The 21,448-nt window shown below is 38.6% G+C and overlaps 1 protein-coding gene across 2 annotated transcripts in view; it reads left to right on the top strand.

The window, feature by feature from the left end:
- Nucleotides 1–12,174, top strand: part of ATP1A3 (ATPase Na+/K+ transporting subunit alpha 3) — a 769,164-nt gene extending 756,990 nt beyond the window's left edge. For both annotated transcript variants that reach the window (XM_044080787.1, XM_044080788.1), the window contains exon 23: nt 10,502–12,174. In XM_044080787.1, coding sequence (XP_043936722.1) covers nt 10,502–10,530 — 29 coding nt within the window. In that variant the 3' untranslated portion in view covers nt 10,531–12,174. The remainder of the gene's footprint in view (nt 1–10,501) is intronic.
- The last annotated feature ends 9,274 nt before the right edge of the window (nt 12,175–21,448 follow it).

Genomic DNA, 21,448 nt, shown 5'->3' with positions numbered 1-21,448 from the left:
GGAGTTTAAACATCATGGGATCTTCTTTATTAGTGACAATAGGCTGGATTGAGAGACTTACCAATGTCCTGTTGCAACAGTAACAGTACTGCAGTCATTGTAGCAGACCATGGTGAGGAAGAGCGAGCCAAGTCTCAGGACGAAGGTTTCAGTTTACTGGGCAGTCTATGTCCCTGAGTTCATGAGCTTTCAGTAATGACTGAAAAGATGAGATCACAGATACATGGAACTGCGATTCCTTCAGATAGTTGTTGGGCTCATTTTCTGTGTTAGACTGAGGAGTTCAGCAAACTGAACTGACTTCAGAGTACAGTCATTACTCCACTGTGCTGACAGGAGTCAGTTGAGGTAGTTTGGGTACCACATAAGGATGTCCTCTGGGCATACCACTTAACTGTCCAGATTTTGAAGAGACGCCCCTTGTTGCTTCTTTAACTTTTCTTCATTCCACCTAAATGAGGTTCTAAATTAATAGAAGAAGTATTTAAAATATCCCTACTTTGGGGCCTTTATCCTAATTACCTCCTTTTTTTGCTTTCTCTCTAAATCTAGAGATAAAAGTTCAGAGTATGCATCAGGCAACTCTCATGGGAGGTATTATCAGGCACAGCCTACTGGGTGGGGGCCACAAGGCAGGCAGAGGACACGGTGGAGAAGCTATGTTGGCAGGAGGTCCCAAAGAATGAGCTGAATACAGTTGCTGGAGATAAGGAAGTTTGACCTATCCAGCTCAGCTTGTTACTGCAGTGTCCCTCAGTAGAATACGTGGCTCAGAAAATGATTATTATTAACATTGGATAACTTTAGAGTTCAGTTCAAATTAGGACAAATAAGACAATATTACTGATAAATACATAAAATGCCCCACTGCTGTAGTCCTGTATTAATGTCAAATGGACAGTATATAATTTGGGAAGCTGGTGACTTAGCAGCCGAGTTGCTACCAGATCCCCTCTTTTTTTTCATTACTTTCTCTATTAAATTCCTTGTAACTAGAGACAGAGCATTGGTGGTGCTATTACTTTGCTTTCTTGTACAATCTGACCCCTTACTGAAGGACATAGTTAAAGCTGACTTACTGCTGACTTCCCCTGTTTTAGACATGAATTCTGAGCAGGACCACTGTCCCAGATAACTACACACATACACATTATATACTAAGTTCTGCTATTCCTATGCCTTCCTGCATCTCATGCTATGAGTTTTCATACAGAAGTGTTGTTTTCTGTTAAACTCCTGCCCATTTAACTTGGGGTTCCTTTAGAAGGCTACCATTTGTTTACTCATTCTTACCTTGACTTTTTTTTGTACCTTCAGGCCATTCCCTTTCATGGTCTTACTAAGTAAGACACTCATGACACCCATCTCTAAAACGTGATTCCCTGAAATGAATAAATTATGTTCCAACTGATGATTTTTCTTCCGTGAAGATGCTGCAATGTATCATAAAGCAGCATGCTTTTTATTGGTGTGGCACATGCAATGACATCACTATTGTCAACTGCTGTTTCTTTCATTGCACTCTGTAATAGGATCTCTTCCAAGTCTCTGAAAAGGCTTTCTCTGAGGATGAATCATCCTTATTTCTTGCTGTAGTTATGGCCAGAATAGTCCTATCTACATCTGATAAATTAAATCCCCACATTTCCTGCATCCCCGTTTGCCATGTCCCAGTAATTTTCTCCATGCCTCTCCCAGCCTTGTATATTTGTAACTCTAACACTTTAACAACCTCAGACACATAATAATGACCCTGTACCATGGTATCAGTCATAAAAAACATCTGATTGTTCCATCCTCCCTATGCTAGAGCCATTACCCAATTGTTTAAGCTTTCTCATGTTACACAGCCCTTCACATTTTTCTTTATTCTGTAGTTTGTTACAGGTTATAGCCTATACTGTTCGTGTCCCAGTTGTATGTGTTAGTTATATGTGATAAGACCAGAATATCACAATATGCATTCTCTACCTGTAGACAGGGATTTTTTTTCTAGCCTGCTAACCACAGAGGCTAAATAATATATTGCCATTAGCACATTACTTCCCAGACTAGAATATGAGCTTCCTATCATTTTTATCTGTGCTCATCACAAAACACTTCACAGCTTCAATCTACAAAAAAAAAAAAAAAAGAAAAGAAAGAAAAAGGAAAAAAAGAAAATTGTTCAATTTATTCTCCCGCCAGACAATAATGAACATTATTATATCACCTCTAACCACATAAACCTCTTTGGATTCTCACAGTTAATAACAACTCCTACTAGAATCCACAAACCTAGCAGTATGGAAACTTCTCTGGACTGGATCCTTATTAATAGCCACCCTGAAACTTATACTCCAGGAACCCTTCCCGACGACATCAGCGACCATATGTTTACCTACATTATTAGATAAAAGTCCATAGCCCAACTACCCATAATCTCAAAACCTCCCACTTAAAAATAAATTCTTTAATCCAGACAGCTTCCTAAATGAACTGCAAGCATGTGACTGGTCACCACTGACCCATCTTGAGCTTGATGAGGCTGTGACCTACTTTAACACTAACGTTCTTTAAATCCTAGATTGCCATGCACCTTATCGCTCTACTAGAATAAGAACCAAATCTGCCCCATGGCTCACAAAACAAACTAGACAAAAGATACTCCTCAGAAATAAAATCTGGGCTAAATGGAGAGCTACCAAATGTCCGTCAGATCACCTCCACTTTAAACAGTTAAGAAATGCCACCAAGAAGGATATTCTTAGAGACAAAAAAGACTTCTACCTTCACCTCCAACAAACTCCACAAAAATTTTGGTCAGGGATAAACAAACTTCTTCAGCCAGGTCACTCTACTACTCCAGCCCCAGCCGGTTTCAACCATAATAACTCCAACCAGATCCCTGATGCCTTTAATAACTACTTTACAGAAGCCATTCAAACCCTAGCCAATTCTTTACCTCCCTTCACTGCTTCCCCACTAAATACCTCCAAGACTTGATCTCCTACCTTTCAAATACAACCTGTACCTACATCTCTCATCTGTAAGCTACTTCAAAAATTGAAACCTTGCACCCCTTCTGCTGACCATCTCCCATCTGAATACCTAAAAATTGCCACAAAAGCCATAGACTATCCCATCTATATCCTTATTAACATAACTATCTCAGAAGGCAAAATCCCTACTATATGGAAAGTATCCCACATCATCCCTCTACATAAAGGTGGATCTTCTATTGAACTTTCTAACTTTCGACCTATTGCCTTACTCTCCCCATTAGCTAAGATAATGGAAAAATGTATTCACAAACTACTTAACCACTTACTACAAAATAACCTACTAGCAAACTGCCAACATGACTTTAGACCATTCCATAGCACATTGACTGCCCTCTTATCCTTCACCAACTCTATAAATATAAATTGTAACAATAACTCTTTTTCCTCTGCACTATTTATTGACCTGTCAAAAGCCTTTGATATGGTTAACCATAACTTACTGCTAGACAAACTAAAGGACCATTCTCTCAATTCACAAGCATTACAATGGTTCAGGTCTCATCTGGAAAATAGACAGCAAGCAGTACTTTGGCATAACAATCTGTCTTCATTACTTCCAGTAAATATTGGAGTACCCCAAGGCTCTATCTTAGGTCCCCTTCTTTTTACCTTATTTATTAACAATCTACACATGAACATACCTCAAGCCACCTGCATTCAATATGCAGATGACTCCACCTTAGTCTGTACAGCCAAGAATATAGCCTCGCTCCAGTCCCTCACCCAAACTGTTTTTCATAATGTTGAAAACTGGTTTATGCAACACTGCCTCCTCCTAAATCCCCAAAATCAAAGCTACTGCTTTTTACTCCAACTCATAAATCACCTAATCCTTTCTTCTCTGTAACCTCTAACAATGGTACCAACATAACCCCAGATACTACAACCCGCCTACTAAGTGTAACAATTGATAATCATCTCAGCTTTGATGACCATATCAACTGCACCATAAAGTCTGTCAACAAAAAACTTGGCACCCTCTATAGAATCAAACCCTTCCTTACCCCTGCTACAAGGAAAACAATTGCCCAGACCCACCTCATTTCCACCATTTTCTATGCCTCTGCTGTATATACTAACCTATCCAAAAACAACCTCTCTAAACTCTCCACCTGTTATAATAGCATAACTAGATTCATCACATGCTCCCCCTTTAAAACTCACCACTGCCTCAACCTCAAACAACTTGAATGGCTAGAACTGCAAAACCATATACTCTGTCAACAATTACTTATCACTCAAAAGATCCTATACCACCCCAACAATACCCCTATCCTCACTAATCTAATTACACCATATAAAAATCTAGCTACACTACGCCCTGCTAATAAGCTCCTAGTTTCCTCGACTAAATCTAACAACAAAGCTGGTGACTCACTTTCCTCGAACACAGCAGGTAAAAACTGGAATCATCTTCCTTCTGAATCATCAACCCTTGCTTCTACTTCTCTATTTAAAAAACATCTTAAAGAACATCTTATAACTCATTGGCTTTGTCCATGTGCTAACCCAGACTGATATATTGTTCTCCTTCATGCTCTAACCACTTTCCCTACTCCTCTAACCTATGCCTCCAAATCTAGTTACTACTCTATTCTTCATAGCATGAGGATAAAATATAAGGGCCTTTCTCTCTTAATTGGGTCTTGCTCATACCTGCTATTGTGTTTAGTATAATTTTTCAGTATAATTTTTATAGTTTATAATTTTATAATTATAATTTTTCTTTTGACCAATGCTGCCTCTGAATTGTGATTTTACATGTCTTTTTTATATGTTGTTAACTTTGGCACAGTTCATGCTTAGAGCTTTTCACCCCGGGCCTCTACTGAAAATGGACATATATCCAGTTAGACTAGCCCGGTCAACAAATGTAAAATAAATAAAAATAAATAAATAATAATCACTCTGAAAATGGTTACCCATTGTGCTCTTATACAAACAATATTGCCATTTCTTTGCAATAAATGGCTTATTAAATGTTCTCCCTATTTCTTCTGTGGCTCTGAAACCTTTCAGGCTAACAGGTCTCCCTTCACCCTTGATACCTCTGAAAGATCCTTCTCAAAAATTACCTCCACATACAATGTCTGACAAACTGACAACCTTATTTCATTTAAGAAATCCCTTCACTCCTGTCTCACAACTGAAAACAATGCAGCCGCTTTAGGGACACAGGTTAATACCTCTCCTCTCCCCCTCCTGTCACTAAGTCCCTCTGACCATTAATGTCTGTTTTTTTCCTTGTTGCTGTTACAATAATTTACTTTGTAAATTGGTATTCCATCCATATATTGCTGCCTTGTGCATACTGCTGTGTGCTTACAAATTCTCTTAGATTATTGGACTGATTGGACTGCATATTACTGCCACATATCTAAAAGTTGGCTTATTTGAACTTAAATGTTATATGTTTCATTTTGTCTATTTTTTTGTATTTGCCTGCCTGTCCCAGGTCATGGCTGAAAACTGTTCGTGGACCAGCCCAATTATCTGGCTAGTAAAGATTAAATAAATAATTAAGTTTTTATGCTTGTAGTCCTTGCACCACTGGCTTCTGGTTGCTTTTATCCTTCCAGTTCCTATTATCGATTGCCTATCCTGCATTGTGAAATTTTTCCGATCCTTTTCACCTTCCCTGTTGATGATTCTGTCACTGAATTTGTATTGCTTTGTATGTATGATGTAGTCTGTGTGGGGGAGTGAGGTTATTTAAACCTCTGTGCCTATTATGTGTACGTATGAGTAATATTCCCTGTGTAGCTGAAGCAGTTAGAAAATGTAACGTTATATATGGCATTCCAGCTGTTGTTCATTTCTTTACTTTTACAATTTAGATCTTTATTCACTTTCAGGCCTTTCTCCTGTTTGATGCTTCTGTTTTCTTTTCATTCAGCTTGTTATATTGTGTTCTTCCTTGCAAATTTATTTTTACTTCATTTATTGAAGCAGGTTACTCTATATTGCCCTTTTGTTTTGTTTTTTTCCTTAACTTTGTCTTGTTTGAAGACCCATTTAATTGCAATTTAAGCCCTTCTCCCAGGAATACCGTTAAGACTGGCATGGCCAGTATCAAAATTCGGCACATTTCTGACTTCCTAGATAAGACTCAAATCCTTGACGCAAACAGAAATTCATAGTCAATTGTATTTCACAGAGTACTCATTAGGCAGACATCACTGCACTGTAAATATACATGTAAGCCATAATTTATCTATCTTTCCTTATCTATATAGCATATTATGTAAGACTACATCTTAAATCAGTCCTTCCGTTTCAGTCTCTATTGGTTGCATATCTGCATGTGGCATTGTCACCCACACACTGATATTCTATTACAGGGATAATTAAGACATCATAAGGAAATGATTTGTATCGTGTCATAAAAAGATATGTAGCCCAAGTGACAGAAGAATATTGTTTTTAATCACAGTTTCGCCAAGTAATGACAGGCTAGTAACTGAAGTATATTACATCCAAGGTAGCATCACTGGAACTACAAGTTAAACCTGAGCTTAGAAAAAAAAAAACTTTTCATACTGCAGCAGAGACATTAAAATTGTTAACCACCCAGAGAAAGTCTAATATTCCACATGACATTACATATATGAAGTTAACAATCAGGTGACAAAGTACTGTGGGAGCCATTTTGTGTAGACATTTTAAAAGCTGTCCTTGCAACAGTCACCCTTCTTATGATGTGGCAGGAATCACACTCTGCCACAAGTTGTTTTCTTTCCCCAACTTTTGAGAGACTTTGTAATTCAGCCGATTGCCTTTTTTTACTTGATTAAAATGCCTTCTTTCTCCTCAGATTTCCACTACAGTAGAACCTCTGAGTTCTTCATGCAGCAAATGCTAATTTAATACATGTGTATTATGGGATTAAAGGGACACCATCTCAATTATTCTAAAAATACCAGTTAACCAGTAAGGAATAGGTAGAAAGATTTGGAGAATATTCCTCCCTTTGTTTTGTGTACCCCTGGAATATACAGAATTCCAAAGCCCAGGACAAAGAGTTTGGAACCATACAAGCATAGGTTGCTGTTAAGCTCCATATGTATGTACCCTAGTTTCTAAGTGCCCATCATCCATTCCTTTAAACATTTTTCCAGAAGTACTTCTTCACAACTTTAGTAGTCAACTTAGGTGGGGTACTGTTTTCAGTCTGGAAACACAGCTGTCCCCTGCAGGATTCCAGACAGTGTACTGACACTATGGCATGCTTTGCAGGCTTGCAGACAATGTGCTGACACCACGGCCTGCTTCAAAGCTTTTTCTGACACTGTCTTCCAGCTGCTGCTCAGTACAGTTATTTTTTAGTGAACTCTTTTTTATCTTGTATCTTTTTTGCTGCACAACCAACAATATATACATATTTTTAAACTGTCCGTCAGCACTCATGATGAATACACTTTTTCCTTGACCCACCACTGATGTCAGCCATCTTGTTGCTTCTGTTTCCATAGTGTTAGATGAGTAAATATTTCTTGCAGTTGCCATACTGTATCTTCTGGATCTCCAGCAACATGTCAGTCAACGATCAGTATTTTTGCCCTGTAGTATCCTGTATGCTGATTTCTGTCATGCTAACCCATCACTAAGAAAAACTTGAACTGAATTAAAAAGCTATGACATCAAAGTGAAATGTGTTGAAACAAACGTCATACTCACAAGAAGGCCAACTGCTTCTACCAAGAATACAAGCTCCATGTATTAGCCTCCATTCTTCTGTAAGCACCTTAAACCACCTCCTTACTTATGATACCTTGATGCTGCTGCTTTGAAAGGAAGTATGCCTGTGCAGTGTCCACGAGCTGGAAACATTGGTTTAGGAGAAGCACTTTTTCCAGGGGTAAGGAGAATTTGCCCATATTAGTTTCTTGTTCTGAAGTTTTCAAATGCAACAGACCCACATCTAAGAAGTACAGTAACTGAAAGCACACATGTAGTGTATTTGCAAGTTTGATGCAACACAGAAGCACTTGAAGAGCTTAGTCGTATATGTGCCGATGAGGATGGTAACCTACCACCTTCAGGTTAAGTGGGCCTTGTGTGATAGCTGTACTGTGCAGGTTCTACTTCATGAGTATTTGCAACCAACAGGTTCTAACTAGTGTCCATCTGTTGAAACAAAGAACCCTCTTTTTGTGCCACCCTTAGGAAGACTTGTCTGCCTAGTTTCCACTCAGGTGGGTTTGATGAGGCCCTAGTCAATTACTTTGCCAGCAAGTTCTGACTGAAAGGGACCTACATGACTTGAAGATGGATGCACTGCCTTAAACTAATCCTATGGCAGTGCTTTCAACTGTGGATAACAGCTGGTTCCTGTTTAGTAAGGTACAGCATGACACAGTTGTTTTCTGTCACTACTTTTAATATTGCTGGATGCTAGACTGACTTGAATAAATGCACTGCATAAATCAGAACCATCACTTCCAGCTCTTGTATATGTTTACCCTCAGGATTACTGATCCATTTCTGCTGCACTTTGAGGTAGCTCATGTGTGCTCCCGTACAAAATCAAAAGCATTTGCAATCAGAGTTTGAGCACAGTCTGGGGTCACTAATGGCATCCTTGATCACATGACCTCCATTATGAATGCAGAGATCAAGCAGATATAATTCTCTAGAGGATGGGAGTGCTCCTTCATAGATTTCTGAGGCATTGCTGTATTTTCCTTGTGTGAAGTCTGGCTAAAGGCACCAAGAGAACTGAGGCAGAATTATAACCTGCTGCCTTCAAGTCCAGTGTATCTTCTGTGCTACCTGGCCAAAGTGTTGATTAGGATGAGCATGTCTTCTGGGGACAGAGAGAGTCTGTCTGTTTTAGTATTTGGTTCTTCCCCTAAAAAATATCTTGGTGAGTGCTACTGTCAGGATGGATTGTTTGAAGGTTCAGGGAGATTCCAAAGCTGGTAAATATTTTACAGATGAACATGCAGAGCTCCTACTGCAGGTTTGAAACAGGCAGTGTTGTCATCCATTTAGAGGTAAAGGTTGCTCTCTTTTGTTCCAACGTGGGAAAATAGTGGAGCCAACCATTTGATCAACACACTGGGCATACAGAATAAATAAAATGGTAAGGAGATTTACTGGTATTGTCCTTCTCAACCTCAAAGTAGTTGAAATGCCACTGCTTCCTGTGAATTGGAATGTGTAGGTAGGAACCCATCAAATCCTGGCACACCATTAGTATATGATGTGTGATCAATGAGGAGAAATGACCTGCAAGATTAACATTCTGAACCGTTTTACTCTTAGGAACTCATTTAATATGGAGAGATCTGTGACTGGCCTTAAAAGCCTTCTTTTGGGGGTTACTAGAAATAACGTGAAGTAGAAATCTCTTACTTGTTGCAGACTGAGGACCTTTTTATGGCCTCCTTGCGTAGTAATTGTCCCAACGCCTGTAAAGCTAAGCTGGTCTGGTTGGGAAGTAGATGGGTCATTTTTACAAAACGAGAGGAATTTTCTACATTTTTTTGTATCCAGTACCAATTCTTTCTCTTACCCAGTAGTCTGAACTCATCTCAAACCAGGTTTCTATGAAGTCCAGTTACCTCTTATCTACAGGGAAGGGAACAGTGGAGAAGGGAGGAGAACATCAGTATCACCAATACTGACCATGTTCCCTCTTTGGTAGGAGGACACTCATTCCTCTACCTTGGTGCCTGTCCTGCCTAGGAGGACACCCATTCCCCTACCTTGGTGCCTGTCCTGCCTAGAAGGACACTCATTCCCCTACCTTGGTGCCTGACATATATATATATGTATAGGTTCACTTCAGAATGTCGAAATTTGAAAACTTCGAATTTCATATGGTCGAGATCATATGATCGAAGTTTTAAAACTTCGAACATTCTGAACGGAGATCTCCATACAGCACGGAATGGGAAATTTTCCCTTTTTCTTGCTGTAGTGTGATCTTGGAGTTGGTATATTTATAGGTGTGAGGGGTGCAGGGGGGCTTGCCCCCCTGCAAAAAAGTTGAGGAACATAGTTTTATTTTGTTTTTGTATTCATTTCAGAATTTTGACATTTTGAAACTTCAATTATATGGTCTTGACCATATGAAATTCGAAGTTTTCAAACTTTGATATTCTGACGTGAATCCACACACACACACACACACACACACACACACACACATATATATATATATATATATATATATATATATATATATATATATATATATATATATGTACACACACACACACATATATATATATATATATATATATATATATATATATATATATTAGATTTAGCATTTACCTCTTATTTAATGGAAAGCACTGCCATTACACACAGTCTTATGTTATGCAGGACAATGCTACTGCTGCATTTTCAATCATTATAATGCTGATGTTGGAAATATGTATTTCTTGAATGTGTTGGGGTTTGCTCTACCTTTCTAAGTCATTTTTATTTTATTTTTGATTTTCCAGGTTGGGTGGAGAAGGAAACCTACTACTGAACACCATGGCATCGACTTCTTTCAGAGACCATCCACTCTTTCTACTACAACTCACAGCTCCATAGTGCTTCTACCAGGAAATGCCACAGGGAAAAAGAACAAAACCTTTCAAAAGTCCCCCAGATATGCCCCTGGCTTCGGTTTTGCACTTTTTTTTTGTTGTTTTGTTTTTAATATTCATTGTAAAGAATCATTAGTTTCAGTCATCTTATATTTTTCTGTAAATTTTACTAGAGAAGATATTTTTTATTTGAACTTTGGCTGACCAAAGGTGACCAGTGAACTGCGCAGAAATGCGGGCTGCCCTGCATCTGCCTAGCATTTTGATTTAATAATGGGAGTGTGGATGTGATTTTTAATTTTTTAATGAGGATAAAATGGTTTTCTTTTTATCCTGAGAAATTGAGATAAGGGGAGGGAAATTTCATGTTTAGGTAATTTAGTCAAAATAAATAAACTGATGTACTATTTAAATAATTTTACATATGTACAGTGACAGAATATAGGCCAGGAAAGGCCTCTCAGAAATACACCAAAACTGTAGTAGTTTGTTAAAAGTATCAGTATGCGACGCAGCATGATTGTGCCATTTGACCCCATTAAAGCTAATGCAAAGACTCAGAGCCATCAGAGGAGATGAAGCACAGTTAAAAAGAGTCCATATTCATCTTCTTCCTCCATGTGGACTGGCTAGCCTACATCAAGTATCCTAGTGGCTGGGTAGAGGAAAGGGACCAGGCAATATGTCAAACTATATCCGTCCTCTAAGTAACATCTTGTATACAATGTCAGTCTTATAGGCTATGCTTCAGTCACGGAAGTTAACTGCATTCATGATCTGCCTGTGTGGGTTCCAGGAGGCACAACTGCTTTGTTGCTATTAGATCAAAGCATGCTGTTTACAGATTTTAGAATCAAGTTAGCAATCCATATTTCACAAAAGCCATCTGTAGCTAAAAACTGAATATGGAACATTTTTTTTTTTCATTTTCAAGTTTCAGTGGTTATATAGTGTTTGTCACCATTCTTTGTGGTTACAAAGATAAGGGTATATATTTGTAACTGTTTTTCCAGATGATATGGGCAGCCCAGTCACGTGTGTCATTGTGGCCACTACTCATCTGGTGCCTGCTTACAATAAAAAAAATAATAAATAAAAAGTAACTAAATATGAATTTAAAACAATAAGGGAAACATATGAGTAAGTGAAAGATCAACATTTTAAAAGATGAGTTGTTTTAGGGGGTCTTCCTCACAATGTAGCCTCATTTCCTGTCTGTCCTTTAATTTGTTCCTGTGAGAAGATTTTTCCCAGTGTGAAAGGTTCCACATATCCATTCTCATCCAGGAAGAGGAGATACTGCAGAGATTCCTTTTCCATCCACTACATGTTTAGGAGATGGTTAGAGGGATCTTATCTCCTCCGTCACTGTAAATGGGACATCAGGTCCCGAAAGTGCAAGATGTATCTTTTTCATACAAAACAAAAACAAAATGTGTGACTTTGTGATGTCATTGCTCCTTCTTGCCCCTATTTTTGTGTAGCAAATTTTGTCCAGATCTGCTCTAAATTAAAAAAGGAATGTTAAATGTGTGAACAGTTCTCAAAATTTAAAGAAAATAAAAACAGTAAATTTAATATGATTCATTTTTCTGTGTCACTTTCTTCTGTTTTCAAAAGTCTTATTCTACTGTTTGTTTGGAATAGAAATACTAAAGTAACATTCCTTTTCTGTATATGTAAGAAGAGTGGTATGATACAGACAGTCGTGACTAGCTAAGAAAGATTTAATTTATCCATCTGAACATTAATCTTAAAATGTCTTTGTATAGGAAGTACATTAAAACACTGTAATTACAAACAGTGTTTTTTTCATGTCTTGAGGCACATGACCACAGTCATTACTCAAACGTTGTTAGATCACAATGTTCAGTGCTGGGGATATGTCAATGACAATGGATTACTACATGATGCATTTTATACCACTTTTATAACACTGATTGCCAAACTATCTCAAAAGCAGCTTTGCAAAGAAAAAAATGTGTTTGCACTGGTATTTCCGCATGTTTTTACACTAAATGAAGGATCCCATGAGGAGCTCACTAAGAAACTATAATTTCTAGTGTGAGCTCATTTTCATAAAATATAGGTTCATAGGTGTTTACTAAGCTAATGACCACAGGGACCTTTTTAAGCCTAGCCATGCATCCCAAATCTCTGACAAGTTCTAGTACCCTTGGTAATGTAAGCAGAGGATTGGGAGATGAAACATTTACAAGTAGGGGCTTGGGAGATGAATCATTTACAGGCTGCCTGTGTCCATTTGAGACATAGGTGCCAAACCAGGAATGAATTTCCTTTTCCACATCCAACTGTCCGGGTTACTCTTGAATTGGGTTAGGGATGAAATGGTGGGACATTTGTGGCAGAGTAAGGCTGGATGGAATATATCATATAATAATTTAGAAGGAATGACACACAGCATTAAACTCCATATGAAGATAATGGTTGGCCAGTAGAGTATGGGTACTCAAATTCACAATAGATTCTGTGCTGGCAGCTATTCAAAATGCTGACCTACTCAGAATATCATAACATTATGGAATGGCCTTCCCAGTGAAGTGTTAAGAAATGACAAGTTAATATGCACCTTATCAGTACATCTTTAAAAGGATCTTTTGCAATAGATAATGGTTGGGATTTCTAGTTTTCACCTCACATTCTTGCCTTGTCTTGCTACTTTGCTAAGATATGCACACAGCTCCCATAGCACATGCCATTCCATGATGCCTCATGTAGGATCTAGGAGGGTATGTCCTTCCCCTCATCTCTCATCTTCTGACCCCCACTAAAACCGGGGAAGCAAACAAGTAAGACATGAAGAAGTAATGATGTAAAATTAAAAACTTGCCAGACTTACTAGGAACTCCTTTAGGTATGGAGACATGCTGAGATGGCAAAAAAAAAAACAATAGAAAGTGCCTTCTTACAAAATGATATTAAAATAAGTACTCACATATTTTTATATATATCTAAGTCTGAGGCATCCTGTTCTGCAAATAATGGTTCAGAAAAATCATAAGCAGAAACAGAAAAAAAGAGGCATGAGTTAGAGATGCTAAAAAAAGTCAAGGGCCCAGATGTGTGAGGGAATCATGCCATAACTAAGAATGTGTGAACACCAAGCTGCAAAAATGTTGACAATAATCAAATGTCAGTGGAAACAGAAACACAAAAACAAATATTTTTGTAGGGAGGTCTACCTCCACTACACCTGCAATGGGTCCACTATTGGAATCTATGTGCCAGTATACATCACCCCTTCCTCCAAAAAAGAAACAGACTGTGGAGAAAAAGATATCCACTATAAAGGGCTCTCTCAAAAATTCACTGATATGATGAGTGTTCCATAATATCATTAAGTTTTTTTACTTGGGGAACAGTCAAAGCACCAGGGTATAAACTTGCCATGGAAAGAAGGCAAACAAAAATGGATTTTGATGCCCACCACTTCTACTAATATGTGATAACTAACCAATATGTGTTGTCCGCACGCTGGGCCAGTAATCAAGGAGTCTGAATCCTCACCACTGACACTGGAGAGGGATGTCCATTTGGAATACAAAGGGATACACTCAGTATTTCCAAATGCAGACCTCTCTGCATCCAGTATGATTTCCCTTAAGAGCACACAGGGAACACATTCAGGCCAGGGTCTAGATTTTTCTATATCTCCCTCCCCAGTAAGACTCCCCACTTGTACAGCTGTAGGGCTAGGTCCTCAGCCGAGTGTACAAGCCAAATCCTCCAGCACCCTCTCTGTAACCCCACTGCTTAGTGTCCCTGCCCCAAATAGCTGACAGACACACTGAGAGATTTGATTTGGGTGCACGTGTGTGCGCGCACACACACACACACACACACACACACCTGGGAAAGCTGGCACAAGTTTACTAGTTATGCCTCCTTCTGCCCAGTCTATAAGGTAGTTATCACTGCCACCAGACACTCCACAATCAGCTACTCTAAGGCCCTTAACAAAGGGTGTCCAATTATACTGTGTATTATTAATACTGATACAAATGGTAGTAGTTCACCAAGATGGATAGACCTTCTGGAGTGGCCCACACAGTGTCACCCAATAAATATAACTACTCTCAAAGGTTAGATACTTTCTACAAGGACTAGCCATAATAAAAATTTTAAATGTATTTAATAATAATAAAAGAACCTGAAAATATTGAATATATATTTACAGTAAACCACATAGTTCAAATCACAGAAAATACTGAAATTAACATTGATGGACAGCCTCATACAAATAAAGAAAATCACTCTATAAACTAAGTTTCACTATATTCCTGACTGAATCTAAGAGAATTTTACTGTTCCCTAGTTAAGCTACTTACTACTGCAAAGAAGATGCTGTGGGTGAGAGTTTTTCGAGTCAGGCTTCCCAAACAGAATACTCAATACTCTGAGATTTCTCTTTGTAATATCTAAAATATAATTTCCAAGAGGGCTGGCAAAATGGCCTCATCTGGTTACCTGGCTCTAGGTTCTCATAGTATTCCCTTTGAAACTGTGACAGAAATTTAGCATAGACAGCTACAATACACATCTAAATGTATATGACAGCGCCCTGGAGCTTCCTATCTTTTACTGAGCTGATGAACAAAGGTTTCTCCCAGATGTAACATCTCCAGTCCTATTCAGCACTGTGGGGTGACATTTTAATGGTTTAACAGCTCATTTACATTTCCTTATTTTCTTAAAATTAGCCAGCTAGTTAACCTTTTGCTGTCCCAGTATTCTGTATTAAAACATATACATTTAATTCGGGTACAGTAATACATGTACATTTCTTTTCATTTCAGCAGGGTGGACTGTTGATACATTTTAACACAAGCAAACCTCAAAAATACATTTTCAACACAAGCATCTGTACAAATCAGTTTGATATACAAATGACATGCATTTCTAATACATTTGTAACATGAACATCTTGTATAAATCAGTTTGACAGTCAAAGGACTTATCATTCTTCACAAAACTCCAGCTGAATATGCTGGCACTTGTCCATGTCATCACATCACCCCCCCCCCCCCGAAGACTCAAGATAGTGTTTCAAGTGACCCTTGAGAAACATGGCTTGAGAGAAATAAGCTTATCTGAGAATATGTTACCCCAGTCCCTGTCTTAGCCCATCTGCGTTGGCATTGCTGACGCCACTACTGCGTTGTTCTGTCATGTCATATGCCTGCGATCCTAAGCTCCACCTTAATAACTTGCCATTTTGTTGGTTGGCTCTATGTAGTCATGTTAAGGGATTGTGGTCTGTAACTACAGTGAATTTCCTTCCATACAGATAAGGCTGAAGTTTCTGCAGTGCCCATACTATAGCTAGACATTCTTTTTCTACAGCTGCATAGCATTCCTCCATAGATTGGAGTTTACAGCAGAGATATACCACTGGGTACTCTTCTGCCTTTGAGGAATCCTAGCTAAGTATAGCCCCCACACTGTGGTTTGAAGCATTCACCTGCACAACAAATTCTTTGCTGTAATCTGGACTGGCTAACACAGGGGGTCATCCCAAAGCTACTTTAAGTTTCTGGAATGCCTGGTCACATGCTGCGGTCCACACTACCATATCTGTCCTGTTTTTCCTTGTCAGGTGTGTGAGGGGAGCAGCTATGGTACTATAATTGGGGACAAACTTTCTATAGTACCCCCACTGTCCCTAAGAATGCCCTCACCTGCTTTTTGGTAATGGAGACAGGCCATGCCTGAATGGTTTCCCCTTTGGCAGGTTCTGGCCTGATCTTACCATGCCCCACTCTATGTCCCAGGTAGGAGACCTCTGCTTTACCTACCTGACACTTACTGGGCTTAAGGGTCAACCCTGCCCAATGCACTCTTTGGCATGATGGCATTTATTTATATACATAAACTGAACAGTCATACAGCTATTGGGAAAAAGAAATAGCTTGAAAATATGACAGCAGCTGCCACATCAATAGTGATCTTACTGTCACATTCAGTCAATGGGAATGATGGTCAGGGAATAATAACATTAGGGAAATAGTCAATTACATGTCAGTAATACGTAGAGCAAACACAAACATCCCCTATAAAACCATTATGAAAGCAAACACTGGAGTCTGCACCCTCTTTAGTATAATGGCTCTTGACAGCATTATTCAGGTGTCCATCATCTCTTTGATGGAAAAAAGCAATAAAGAGTACTGGACTGTCTGGGGAATGGGCCACTCAGGAACAGCAGTATCCTTATGTACTCAAGCACAGGAAACAAATGATCCCTCTTCCTAAAGCTACACATTCTTCTGAAGTAGAACTGGCTGGTGTTGGGCATCCAGAGTGTTCAATATATTCACAATTACAAAAATGTCATTAAAGTGGACATTTTAATTCAGAAACACCTCAGACACTACTTTAGGCACAACTTAGAGGCTGACTATGCAGAACAGTCTGCCCTTCTGAAATGTAAACTATGGTTCTTCGCACAAAATTTTGTAACTCTGAAATTAATCATAATAGCCAGCACAATCTCCTAGGGCTCTAGTTATAGGTCTCTTAAGGCAACCATTTCAAAAGTCTAGCATGGCAAAATAACAATCATGACACAAAGAGAAGTTCTGTGGTAAAAGAAGACGATAGGTGAGCCTGAGGAAGGATCGGTTGAAAAAAGATTTGGTGTTCAGTAGAGAAAATATACATCTGCGTATCTGAGCAAAGTAGCAAGAATGAGTGGAAAAAATTGCATATGGTTATACTGGAGAAAATTACCTAAAATTAAAACACATTAAAGGTGTATTACAAGTAAAAGCATGAGAAGATAGTGATGAACGTTAACAAGACTGTGGGATACACAGCCTGTGGAATGGACTTGGGGGTTCAACAGTTATTCTATCATGGTGTATAGAGCACATAGAATGCCTCATGTGTCAGGTGCTACATTAAATTATTTAAGAAAACATGCTATTAGTGTGATACAACATGGAAAAGGTCGTCAAGATGATCACAAAAACATAGGGGCTGGCAATTGAGGGAAACATGGTAAAAATCAGGATAAAAATGCTGGAGGAAAGAACAAAAAGGAGATACATAAACTAGACATACAGGATAGTAAAGATTGATTGAAAACAGACTCTAAATCAAAATAAGCAAAGAAGGAAAGAGGTAGCGCAGGGGGGGCATTTTTAAGATACACATTTCAGAGAAACAGTAGTGGGGAACTGGAATGACCTACTGGAAAACACTGCCAAAAGAAGACAGCAAATGTCTTTAAGAAGGCATGAGATGGGAGAAGGCAGGATAAAATATCAGGGTAAAAGGAGGAGCAACAAATGGAAGTAGACCATATGTTGCCTTTTATCAGCATGTGTATATGGGGGGGTCCTGGGGTCGATCCCTGATGGGAGTCCTAAGATGAAGGATTTTCAACAGGAACTGCTTAAGCAATTGTATTATGCTAAGGCCTTAACTGTGAAATAGCTGAAATTAAGTCAAACAAATATGTCATGTAAGAAAGTCCTCTGAGGGAATAGAATCATAGAAAATACATAATTCCTGGCAGATGAGGGCATGAAACAGCATGTGGGGGTCTCTTTGCTAATACAGTTGTGATCCAAAGGAGAAAAAATGTATTTTTGATTCAGCTTTTTTCATACCATGTAAAATATTTACACGCTCTCTGGATTACATTTTTATCCTATGGGACAACGCGTCATAAGATTCCCTCACTTATTGAATTCATCAACAATACCACTTCTTTTTTGAAGTTTACACATCAAACTCATGACAGCCATACTGCCTACCTTGACATTTGGTTTACAAAAGATACCATATAGAAACGTTTTACTTCAAAAAAATTTTGAAAAGAAACTTATTCCAAATGTTTCCTTCATTTTACCAGTGTCCAATTCCATACACAAAAAAAGCTCTCATAAAAGGCTAGTTTTTTGAGCTGCCTGCATGACCACCAATGATGAGTGCTTCTGAGATGAATGTTGCCTGCTCAAAGACATGTCCCTTAAATGTGGATATCCTTTTACCTTCATCAATGATCTGATGCTCGAAGTTATAAATAAACACGAACAAAAATATTTTCTTCCAATTTTGGTCTCAGCACCCACCAACCTAACTGGTACTGTTACTATTACTAATAACGCCAGCAATACAGAAAGATTCAAGAATTCTTTCATCACAGTATTTAGTTTGGACAGTTTTTTCATAAAAAACATTGTGAGAAAACACTGGTGCATTCTCATGAACAAAAGAAATATACGAGACCATGTGGGTCTTACTCCCAATTTTGCTTTTAAAAAAAGGCAAGAACCTGAAGAACATTTTTGAAAGTACTTACTCACCATGAAACACAAATGCAGGCATGAAGAAATGTGGGTGTTGCCCTTATTGCAGATGTAGACTTGAAGGTATTACCTTTGTTGTCAAAAATACATTGCTTAAACCTAAAAACAAATTTAGCTGCAACTCTTTCAGAGTTGTCTGTTGTGCCCATTGTACTGTTTTATCCCGGGTTCTATATTGGAAAGACTGAGAGAAGATTGCAGGACAGGCTATATGAGCAGACGTACAATTTGAAGACCAAAAAATACACAAATGCCCTGGTCAAACATGTTGTAGAATACCCAGATCACACTTTCAAGTTTTCTGTCATTGAACGATCCGGGGACCATGGTCTTTGGTTCTAGAAAAATGTGAACTCTACTGGCAGCTTAATCTCAATGCCCTAAACTGGCCTGGTCTCAATGACCAGGTCTTGATCTCTTGCTTACTACAATTAAAGGCAACTGAGAGATAGTTTATTGGCATACTATTTAAAATAAAAATACTGTTTTACATAAAATACATTTATTCAATTTGTTTCAAAGTTTATATTGGATTTTGAAAAATAAGCACTTTACGAACAAGTGCTTTAAATGTAACATATATCTTCTTCTTTTGGCTTTTTCCCGTTTAGGGGTCGCCACAACGGATCACCCATCTGCTCATGATTGGCAGTGGAGTTTTTACAGTGTCGAGTTGCCAGCCTGGCGCCCAACCTTCCACAGAAGACACACACACACACACTCACACCTAGGGCCAATTTAGCGTGTCCAATCCACCTACAGTATGTCTTTGGGATGTGGGAGGAAACTGAAGCACCCGGAGGAAACCCACATGACCACAGGGAGGGCATGCAGACTCCGCACAGAAGGCACCCCATTCGAGGATCGAACCGAAGAACCTCTTGCTGTGAGGCAACAGTGTTAACTGCTGTACCACTGTGGCCGCCCTTAATATATTTTTTACAAAAAATATTTTTTCTGATTTTGTACTTAATATTCATTATATTGGTTCTAGTATAACACACTATATGCCACAGTGCCCTCTAGTTTGCTAGCTACAGCATTGTCTCTTTAAATATTTTTGGTTTTGAACAGAGGTTAGGCAATCATGTGATTACTCTACTAACTCTGAATCTGGACTATAAAAAGGGCTGTTTTTCAAATACTTTTATCTGATGAAATTTTCTAGTTTTAGAAGACAAAAGTGCTTATCTTACAAATTTAATTTTAGCTCGTATCAATAAAAGCCAATGTATTTTACTGTGATGTTTTTTCAGAGCATCTTTTGGTTGCACCTGTGTTCTGTGCCACATTCACCTAGTTTTAGTTTGCCATTTATATCTTGTCGGTGATATGGAAAGCTAAACAGACCAAACGGGGAAACTAATTTATGTAGATTTGCATATACTTCTAGTAAAGGGCTTTTTGTAACAACTAGAATTTTATATATCTCATCAAATTACTCTTAAAACACTACAAACGCCACCGATGTAGTCAGTCCTTCTGTGATGGTGTCCCTTCGTCCATATATATGAGTCCTCGTGCATTTACCAGAAAATATCCTAGATAACACCTGAATAAAGAATCTGCAAATAAAGTATTTTGTATTACAAGAGGGGTGATGAGCATAAGCCCTAGTTTACCCATGCTAGCCTTGGCCAAAACATAGGTTAAGAGATGGAAGGATGGAGAGAGTATATGTGAACGGCTTTTACAAAACTGCAGATGATACACCCATTGCTCACTTTAACCTATCTTTACAAAGTGAAAAAAAATCTTCTTTTTCCTCCTAGGTCTCAACTCTTCTAATACAGGGTGCCAGTCTTTTAATGCATTTTTAAACAAGGTAAATTACTTCACCCATAACTGGCCTTAAAGCCAAAAAGTGGACTACAGTATTGCCATCTTCAGCCTGAGATCTAGAAAATGACAGACAAGGACGTTCATTCTGCTATTATGGAGAACTTATGGAAAGTATACCACCACCAAAAAAAATGTTGATTCTGATGGTCTACTTATATTACGTACATGGATTTCCTCCACAAGCAGAACAGCCCATTTACCAAGCCTGTTCAGGTAAAAAATTATTGCGTGAATGTCTTGATAAATATTCTTGATAGGCTTCCCCTTCCCCCAAAGAAGGCTCCAAGGTCAGGACTTGCTTCACAGAAAAAGAGAGGGGAAGGAAAGGGAAACCCTGGTTCATGACCTGAGTACACAGCCTGAAAAGCAAAGAACTGCAGGAGTCCGACATGAGCAGCTCTTCCAAGAGGAATTTATGTTGCTAAAGCCACTGCCATTAAACTGCACAATTACAGACTCTCAGCTGAAAGCATGCCAAATGAGGCAATGAAAAGAGCTGATGCAGTGAGACTTAATAGCTGCAGAAGGCTAATCTCCTAGATGTTCTGTCATTCAGAGATGTAGAAAATAAGCTCTTTGAGCTCCCAGATGCTCTCAATGGGAAGAATAGCCTGGCAGCTTATCAAATCCAGGAAAGTTGCTATTATGAGTGGGCTGGGCTCAGGAACGAATAATTTAA

Source organism: Protopterus annectens, chromosome 8.part0 (assembly GCF_019279795.1).
Source record: "Protopterus annectens isolate FY-2018-M chromosome 8.part0, PAN1.0, whole genome shotgun sequence".
Taxonomy (NCBI): Eukaryota; Metazoa; Chordata; order Ceratodontiformes; family Protopteridae; genus Protopterus; species Protopterus annectens.
Note: the sequence above shows the minus strand (reverse complement) of the source record. Positions and strands in the feature narration are given on the sequence as shown.